Source organism: Antrostomus carolinensis, unplaced genomic scaffold (assembly GCF_000700745.2).
Source record: "Antrostomus carolinensis isolate BGI_N321 unplaced genomic scaffold, ASM70074v2 scaffold6718, whole genome shotgun sequence".
Classification (NCBI taxonomy): Eukaryota; Metazoa; Chordata; class Aves; order Caprimulgiformes; family Caprimulgidae; genus Antrostomus; species Antrostomus carolinensis.
In genome coordinates this window covers 1-10089 of record NW_010333581.1, presented here as the reverse complement: position 1 = coordinate 10089, position 10089 = coordinate 1, and the positions used below count along the sequence as shown (strand labels likewise).

At 36.2% G+C, this 10089-nt stretch overlaps 1 protein-coding gene across 1 annotated transcript; it reads right to left on the bottom strand.

Moving 5' to 3' along the window:
• Positions 1 to 3472: 3472 nt before the first annotated feature.
• Positions 3473 to 8983, bottom strand: LOC104529561 (armadillo repeat-containing protein 10). The gene is made up of 5 exons (XM_010173899.2): positions 8846 to 8983; positions 7576 to 7710; positions 6116 to 6292; positions 4975 to 5046; positions 3473 to 3727 (listed from the first exon to the last, which is right to left on the bottom strand). The coding sequence occupies exons 1-5, from the start codon at positions 8960 to 8962 to the stop codon at positions 3473 to 3475; spliced, it is 756 nt and encodes a 251-aa protein (XP_010172201.1). The 5' UTR covers positions 8963 to 8983.
• Between the last annotated feature and the right edge of the window lie 1106 nt (positions 8984 to 10089).

Genomic DNA, 10089 nt, shown 5'->3' with positions numbered 1-10089 from the left:
GATAAATTTTACTAGTTATATTGTTTATAAATTTTGAAAGGCGATCTAAAAACTGGTTAATATATAAGGTATTGTCGAGGAATAACTTGCAGTTTCAACACTCATTTACACCACTGAGAAATTACTGTGGTGTTTTTTGGTTTTTGGTTTTGTTTTTTTTTAAAAAAAAAATTTCTTAATCTTACCTGCAGCAGCAATAATAACCTCAGCACGGGCCATATTCTTAGAATTAATGGCCAACTTGAATTAGGCCTCGTTGGAATGTCATCTCCCACTTGTTAGTCATTAATCTTCAGGTTATGGCCTGTACCTTGACAGCTTCACTGTATGTTTTGTGGGGTGGAGTCTTCCAATACAGCTGTGTTGTTAAAGCACAAGCACAGTAAAATAATTATTTTACTGAGTGCTTCTACATTTTCATATATTGACGAACCACAAAAGCTGAATTTTACAGTGATCTAAAGAAATGTGCCTTTTAAAGAGAGAGATAATTTAATACTGTGTCATTGATGTGTAAAACTTACTGCTGGCCAGAGTATCTGTATGCTGTCATTGTTTTGTCAGTGTTTTTAAGTTAGTCCTGAATGTGTCTAAAATAACTTTCTCATCACATGCAGTACATGAAATGGAAGAATCCCTTAATGGCGCTTGTCTCTGCATTGACTCAGCCTATTACCAAATACTTTTTTTTTTTTTTTTTAAATTAAAAGTCTCAAGCAAGGGCTGTGGTATTTTTTCTTATAGCTTCCCTATAATTTTAAAGTTGAATGGGTGATTATAACATTGTTCATTATTGTAAAACTTGGCTAAATGTGTCTGTATCAAATTGCCTTGCTAATTTACAGAATTAAAGCCTACTGTTGCCAAGAAAAAGGGTTGTTTTTCTCCTTCATAATTCATTGGCAAATCATTTTTTTGTTCATTATTTGTTTGGTCTGTGGGATATGTGTATTTTTTTTGCTCTTGCTGTGCATGACATTTTCTGTTTGTACTCTATGAAGATAAATACAAAAAGACACGTTAGTTCCCTGCAATTTAAAGCCATGAACTTCTGGCAACTAATTAAAACCAGTTAATGGGATTTCATGCTGGGAACAAATTGAAGTCATCTTTTAACTGTTGATAGTTATCTTTCAAAAATTTATATTGGGAAGTCCTAAAAGTGTTAGAGATCCTAATACCATTGAAGAACAGCACAAGGAGGCAAAGACCACTTAGTCCAAGTTCATGCTGAGGAAGGGTTCTGAAACAATTACACTTAAATGTAAGAAAAAGCAGCTTATATTCATTTGGTGGGATTCCTTGGTATTTGACAAACATCAAGATTTCTTTATTTGAAAAGGTAATTGTATGGTCTAGATGTATTTAAGAGAATTTAATCAAAATGGGTTTAAAACTACTCTGGTTTTCAGCGTTGATTTTGGGAGGGTATTTCAGATGAAGTCTCTACTGGGCCTTGTATTGACACAAAAGCTTCAGTAACAATTTGGATTATAATACATGTTACATGTTCATTATATTGTAGAGGACACCAAGCTGCTGGATGTTTTGAGTACTTGGAAGGATATGGTTAAAACTGAAGTTGGTTTTTTTTTGTTTGTTTTCAAAATAATCAATAGACTATTCTGTAAAATTCTGCACTTTAGAAAGAAAGAATGAAACTAAGATACAGAATAACTAGATAAACAGCCACATAGCAGAGAAGTACTGACTTAAAAGGATCAGAGACTAGATGTTAGTAATGGCACACCTTTTGTTTTGGATCTATTCATTCACACCATTTGTATGTAGAACAGTGACTGTCAGGCTTTGCTTGGTGCTAAGATTCCATCTAGAGTGTGGAGTAGGGGATAAAAAAATTAGAGATGCTTGCATGAAGACACTTTGGAGAGTCTTGCATGATTTCAAAACATCTCAGTAGCATTGTTCCATGAAGAAAGCATTTAAAAATAAGTCTTTCTAGACCAGAAAAAGAAGACTGAGACAACACTGTAGCAAGTTTTCATGTGTTTTGAGAAAAGGGTACAATGGTTGTTTCTGTCAGCTCTCAAAGCAAAGGATAGGAGATCAACTTTAATTATCAAAAAGAAAAACTTATTTTTAGGATGGGATAACATGGAGAGACATCTAGACATCTCTGTTGCTGAGCTTAAGAAAACACATATATATCACATAAACCTAGAACAGACTAGTCTTAAGTTCTTGTCAGAAGAGAAAAGTAGAATTGGTAAATTCTTAGTGTCTGATCTAGCCTTTATTTTTCTTTGTTAAATAAAGAAACAGAAAAAAAAAAATCTACAAAACCTGGCAAAACACTACGTGATTGTAATGTAACTTGCTTATTACAAAACAAACTGTTTTTGGAGCAGTGGGAAGTTCACTGTCAATGCAGCGATGGTCAGGGTTCTGACTGGGAATCATGCCAATTTCTATTTCTGCCCTAATTGTGTTCCTGAGAAGTTAAAACTACCTATGTAGGTAAATTAGATCCATGTAGCTTTACCCTTGTATTGATCAGGGCATAGATAATGTATTTGCAAGGTCACATTTTTTCTTGCAGTTTCAGCTATTTGCAAAGTTGGCTACTAAAAATAAGTAAAATATCTACTGAATTACAGAAAGAGAGTAGTATTTTATTAAGAGCACAGTGGGTATATTAACTTAGAAAGATGAAACATCTGGTAACAGCTCTCTTAAAAATGGTACAAGGGGGAAAACTTGTTTTCTAGCCTTTACAGCTGACACTTTTTTTACTTTATCTGTGATGAGGTATTCAGGAAGTCTTAGTAGCCTTGTTTTAGTATGAAGTGTTTTCTAGTACATTTTATGTCCATCAGTGAAACTTCCTTCTTTTACAAGGATGTCTATATGTATTCCACTTCATTTTGAATTAACACTGGACTGATGACTAAAACTGAGGGCTCACTCAACAAAAGCACTTATTCTGATGATGTTCCAGTTGCAGAGAAAAAGGACTAAAGCTCTCCAGGGAGAGCAGGCTGAAGGGCTGCTACAGAACAGGAAGCTTTTGTAAAAAAGTGTACGATACTGCTCTTGTAGACTTCTTATAAAGATGAGAATATTGAATTGCAATTGCAGATAATCTTGACTCATAATAAAATATTTTGAAAAATATGTATTCTTTCTTTAAAGTGACAATTTTAAAGCAAGATAAAATCCTTTCCATTTCTTTCAAGTGTAGAAACCTTGTGTGGTTGTGGTTAACTGCCCTGCAGTCTGGCTAAATGGAACAGATATACTAGGCATATCAGAAAGTAGTTTTAGAATATATTCCCTGCAGGTAAGGTGAAAAAACATAGGCTGGGTTCTCTAAATTAAATACGTTGCATTCTCTTCTGTAGTAACTGATTTGTGCCTAGTAATATGGCAGTATTCAGTAATTTTTTTTCAGTTGTTTCACTGTTTGCTCGTTGGGGTTTTTTAGCATATCAGTCTGTCTTAAAAAACATCACTATTGCATTAATATTCTCACAACTTGCTCTTTCACTTCTGTATCGGGGTGATGCAACAAAGATGCCAGTTTCTGAGCAAATGGGGTAGAGTCCCTGCAGAATGTGAAGAAAACTGAATCTTCACCGCATTGGTCCTGAATCATGGTGCTATCTTCATTGTTCGCATTCCTTTTCAAGTTTGCTGCAAATGCCAGGGCTCTAAGCAGAACATCTCTGTTTATACAGTTGTCAAAAAGTAACAGCAGTGATGGCACCTAGGATATTCAAGAAATAATCCGTACTTAATCACCAGCAGTAAGTACATGTAACTACATTAACTTAAAAAAATGGGGAAAAAAAATCTGCACCTAAACCATCTAAACCAGAAACCCTATGAAATACCAGAACTCCATATGCTGTGAAAGCATGCCAGAAACTTGCACAGCATGCACATTTCCTCTTTAGAAAAGACTGGCTTGTGCATCACAGGCTAATAAACGCTTTGTACTTTCAATCTCTGAAATGTGGCTGTCTGGAAAATTCCCATTTGGAAGAGAGGGTCTGCTTTCCTTCTCAATAATGTTGCTTTTGCCCTTTGCAGTGATTGGAATGTTTTTGTGTTAGCACATCTGATAAATGAGAAAAGGAAACACTGTTAACAGAGAACGGAATATTTAGCTACCCTAATCTTGTTTTGGTAATGAAAAGCTGGTAGCATCTAGACTAGCTTTGCTCATGGCAGATAGCTCAAAAATAAAAGCCACTGCATGTTTTAAGAAACTTACTTTGGGGAGGAAGATGCAGCACCATTCCAGTCCCATTTTGCTGTGAGGAAAGGATATAACTGAAATAAACCTGTGTGCCAAGGCCAGCAGTAGCAAGTGTCAGATAAAGATCTCCACAAAGACCTAAGACAGTTCACTTGCTGTGCTTACAGACAGTTTTATGGCTGCATTTGAGCACAGCGGTGGGGATTTCAGTGGAATTTGGTTGCTGTAGGTACAGCATGTTAGCTATAGAAACAGCTGTTGAGAAGGATACAGTACTGGCTGTATTTAATGACTGTACCTGATCTTCAATCTATATACTGACTGCATGTCTGGAAATGAGGTTTTGGGTTTGTTTTTGAAACTTACCAAGGTACCTTATACACTACATACAAAAGTTCCTGGTACTACCCCTTTGGTGGAAAAGGAAGGTGAGAGCAGGCTTCTGTAAGCTGTCACTGATTATCTGGAATGGTACACAGGAAGTATGACCAACTGTCTTCAACTGCATAGGCCCTATGGCTGTCCCTCTGCATGTATGGTATCTGTATGACACTACACTCTGCAGAAGGCTAGCCTGTGAACGAATGCACACTTCTAGCTACTAATTTTAGTAAACCAGGTACTTCCTAGAATTTTACTCTGGAGTTGCATATATACATCCAATACATTAAAACTCTTCTAATGCATGCATGTATCTACACACATACACATGTATAAGTGGTAGAAATACAATGAAATAGCAAGAACCTTACTTGAGCTCTGAGAAGATGTCTTGTCATGCCTGGGTTTGCAGATAAGTTCACAAGTACTTTCAAAACCTGAACCTGAAATAAGGAACATAAAAGTTCATTGTAAGCTCCAAAACCAGTAAGTACAGCAGTAATGGCATCAATAATGTCAGTGCTAACTTGGAGAGGAAAAGGTAGAATGGGTCAACTAACATCTTCAGTCTTTGGTATAGGGAAAAAAAAAGAGCTTATGAAGTCACTAGCACGTATGTACTAAATGTGTGTGTATATATATATATTTTAGAAGCAATTTCAGTTTACCTTACACATCAAAATAAAGCAAGATCTATACACAACTCACAGTAGGCAAAACACAAAATATTTTTAAAATATACAGAGTATGGTTAAGTACTGTATTTAAAATGTGTTCAAAGCATATAAAAATACACCTTTGTACTTTCCTGGACCTCGTGACGCTAGTATTTTAACTAAACACTAGGAAAAGACCAAATGCTGTTTATTGTACTTAAGTAAAACAGTCTGCTAAGTTTAGTGGAAATTTGTGTTTTGGAAAAATAGTTTAGATCTGATAGAGCAACTGAGTACATTGATATTGACAGCACTGTGACATCTTGAATAAACACTGAATTTGAAGCTTTTCTTTCAGTATAACAGCAATTCACAAATAAGCTCCATTTCCCATTGCAGTCACTAGGGTTGCAAGAGATGTACTAAACGTAAGGGAACAGCAATCTGTAACTGAGGTTATCACTGCTTGATGTGTTTCCCTAGAGAGATTCAGGCATCGGTGAAGGCTTTCACATGCAGATCCTCCTTGCTCTGTGATGCAGTAGCAACATTTAATGAGCAGAAGAGAATTCTGGAGTTGCTATAGCAAAGGTGCAGAACAATAGCAGTGCACACAGCACTGGTTTGGTAGAGCTGTAGCCTGATGGTTCCACTATCAAGTCTACCTTCCTCCTCTCTGAATTTACATTGAGAAAGTAATATTGATCCATACTTTACGTATTTTATGTACTATCCTCAATCATTAATGAATATTTGAATATTTTCTAAGCACAGACTAAACCATTTTACAAAAACAGTAAAAGGAGGCAAGTAAAGCAGGTTCATAAATGATTTGTAACAATACATCACCCAGTACCTGTGTCCTTTCATTTCCTTCTGAAAGCAAGTGAAGAAAGCATGGAATTGAGTTTATCATCTTATGGTGATAGTCATTGGTAACAGACATATTTGTCAACAATCTGAGTCCAGCTAGCTGCAGATCAGAATTCAGGGGAGCTGACTCAATGTTCCTACAAACTTGTGTAATATATACCTGAGGAAAAAGGGAGGGAGATAAAAAGAGATGGGTTTTGATACAAGCAGATTTTCTATTCACAAATAGTATCAGTGGCCTAGCCACAGCAGTTACTGTAAATACCTCTTGAACACTGCTGGCTGAATACATAACCTGGTCAACGTTCTTGGAAACTAGTACTTTTTTGTTTTGTTTTGAACATACTCAAACATTCTTTTGCCATGATAGAGGCAGATGTTAGAGAGTTATGCTCACTAACCTTCCTGAAGCATAAATTCCTCTGAAAACCCAAATTGCTTTGACTCCATCTCAGAAGTGGCACATCTGCTTTAAGGAGTTATTTCTAAAATCACATCTTCTTACATGTTAAGAACAAGTTAAGAACAAGTCTCGGAATTAAATCCTTTCTTCCAACCACGTGTCACATTCACTGGAGTATTGCTCAGGAACAGTGATGACAACTGACATTAACTATTATTTACCAAATTTTCTTCCAGATGACAGTGTACAAATGAATCTTGGAGTCCTAACTAAGAAAAAAATTCCTTTGCCTTTACCAAAGGAGTTGTTTTCTACCTATACATCTGTGCAACTATTTGCTGTTGGCAAGCACTACTTTAAAAAAAAATTGCTCAGTGCTAAAGATGCTCCAAACTACCAGGTACAGTCTAAGTGCTTCTTTATCAAGATAATGAAAGACCTAGTAAAAACCTTCAAATCTGCATCAGCTCACTACTTGGACACTTTGTGTGGATGCTTTTTTTGATGATTGGTCCTTTCACATCTATACCATCTAACATATTTACCAGTGGGACCTGTTACTGTCATTACACACTATTCTTTTAAGATCAAAGTATCACCCTGAAAAATTAGTCTCATAAAAACCCAGGGGCTCAATTACTGTTTTCTTCTCTGTTGCCCAAGGAGTCATGCTAAGTTCAGTCTGCAATCCATCCTATTAAACAACCACTGCTGATGTTCTACACGTTTGGAAATCATCTTGCTTCACATAATTTCACCATAAACTCAGCAGCACAATCTCTGTTTAATAGAACTTGGTCAAAGCTAAACACAAATTGCCTAGTTTCCTAACTCTCTTTAAAAAAAGTAAGTGCCAGTGATGCCATGTATTTTTAAGTTATCCCTTTGACCTTGGGATGCACAGGTCATCCAGATCTGCTGACTCGTATGTCTAGCATCAAAAATTTTGGTATCCTGGCTTGTATTTGACAAATACACTGAAAGCCCTGTACTGTCTCCTGTGTCTCAATTACTTTGATTTTTTCATTTAAGAAACTTACCTGTATCTCTTCCTGATTTTTAATATTCATACTCAAATTATTAAGTGCATTTAGTGCTTTTTCTTTAACTTTGGGAACGCAATCTGAGAGCAGCCCTCCAATAACAGAAAGGCCATCCAAATTTCGGATTATATCCTGAAATATAAAACAGATATTTAATAAGATTATTAAAAAATTAAATTAAATGCTGAAGGCTTTCCTCAAAGTTTCCACTTTAATGCAAATTGAATGTGTGAATGAAGACTTCCAGAATAGGCTACTCTGTTTAAAGAGTGTTAGCAGATACTGCTTTACTGCTTCTACTGAAATTAAGAATGGTCCTGCTTAGGGACAAAGTATTATTTGACACTGGTGGCACAACACCTTTACTTTTAAAATTCAGCCTGCAAAGCATGCTTAAAGCATTGTAGATTATAAAGAATCAAAGGTAATTATTGCATAATGAGTTTATAGAATAGCTAAGCCAGGTCAACAGTACCTAGAAGACCTGACTGAACAGAACAGAAGTTCAAGATGCAGCTTTATATTATTATTATAAGTTCTTGAACTTTACAATTATATTCCAATACATTTGATCTTTTTTTTCGTTCTCACTTAGACTCTAACCATCAACAAAAAAACCATGTATTGTTTTCAAGAAAATGAAACATGGGCCAATGGGCCTTGGGATTCAGTTATGTTCTGTTGTGAGAGATTTATATGAAGAAAAGAGTTTTGAGAAGCCAGAATAGACAGCTGTCATAAGTACCATACAAAAAGGAAAAAACAAAAAGAGTGAGAACCTTTACAGAGGCGTGAAAATCTGCACCTAGCTCCAAGTTTTTCTGCATCATCTTTCCAACTGATTCTAAGAGACCTACATAGTTGGAAAGTTGCTAAGATGTAAAATGGCATACAACTTTGTAAAGATAAAAAATAGTTTAAATTATCTCAGTAAATTTCAGATCTGATCCTAAGAGTATTTAACTCTTCTCCAATTCAACTCTTTCATTAACATTACATAACTATAAAAAAAAAAAGATATTTCCAGCACTTTGAAAATACAGAACTCTGTACAGATTTTACAATGGACAAACATTAAGCTTAGAAAAATTTTGTGAAGCTGGTAAATTATATTATTTGGGCTAACAGAAATTAAGGCATAGATATAAAATGGATTTTAGAACACAAGCTATCCTAGCTCTCAGTTCTGTGTCACTCTTCAGCAAAACATCACCTCTCACACTGACTGGTATTGAAACACTGTTGTTTACTACAGAACAATACTTACTTGATTTACAGAGAAGGCAGCACTGTTGCTGAGAGTGATTAAAGCTTGCTCTTGAATTAATGGATCATCTGTGACCTGGAGCAAATGAATAAGTTTCTGTAGAGCATCCGCATCCATGGCATGGGTTGGCACTGGAGGACTGTTGTCTGTCAGTGTTTAAAAATGAAATACTTGATACCAAGTTTGAGACGTTTCACTTAATTACCACTTAACGATTTTTCCAAAGTTGAGGTTTAGCCCTCAGTTGTAGGACACGTTGTTCTAAGTCTGATTGTACCCAACCATCACACCATGGCAAAAAGATTGTGTTTTACAACAGCAGGACTTTTGTCTTTTTTCCTGAGTCCTCTGACTACCTTTTTTAAAAGTAGAAAATAAAAGGAATACATATTAAGAGCTCAGGGTATGTTACTATTTGTTTAACCAACAAACCCCCCCTTCAAAATTAATAGGAATATACACCAAACATGGTAAATTTTTTTCCATGTGTTGCCTGAAATGAAGTGTGGAAATCTGTCTGGACACTGTAGGAAAAGACAATAAAACTTCCAACTCACAGGCTACTACTTCCAGAAATTATGATAATGCTGTTTTGCTGGTACCCTGAGGTCCTTTGACAAAAGTAACAGCCATAATGTTAAGAATGGCATCACCTGGCCAACTGAGGAAGGCTGTTTCTGACTCAGGATGATGTTATGCAATGCCTGGCTTTCATAAAAGGATGACACAAAGGCCATCCAAGACCATTTTCAGCCGGGCTGGAGGCAGAATTATTTAGCTAGAACAGCCCAAAGACGTGATCTCTGACTACTGGACTAGTCACAGATGACTCGAGATGACTTTTGAGAAGCTAACCAGTCCTTTACAATTCCACATATTTGCTGGCACCATCTCACCAGGCAAACACCATAGTATTATTTGGGAGATAAAAAAAAAAGAGGTAAAAGTTAATTATGATAATCCAAAAACTACCTTGAAAAACAAAATAGTTTTTTATCCTCATCTCATCTAAACATTTTGCTTAGCTTTGAATTACAGGGTGAACACAAATAACTTTAATAACAGAGCAGCAAATCAGCCCATTAACTAAATACACTGATTGGACCCACACTTCAGAGGGCTTTGAAAAAATAAATTAGGCTTTTCTAAAAACAAGTCACGCGTAGAAATGCGGCGCGGCTGTCAGCGGGCCGGCAGCAGCACAGCCCCGCACACACGGAGCAGACGCGCCCCAAGGCCCCCCG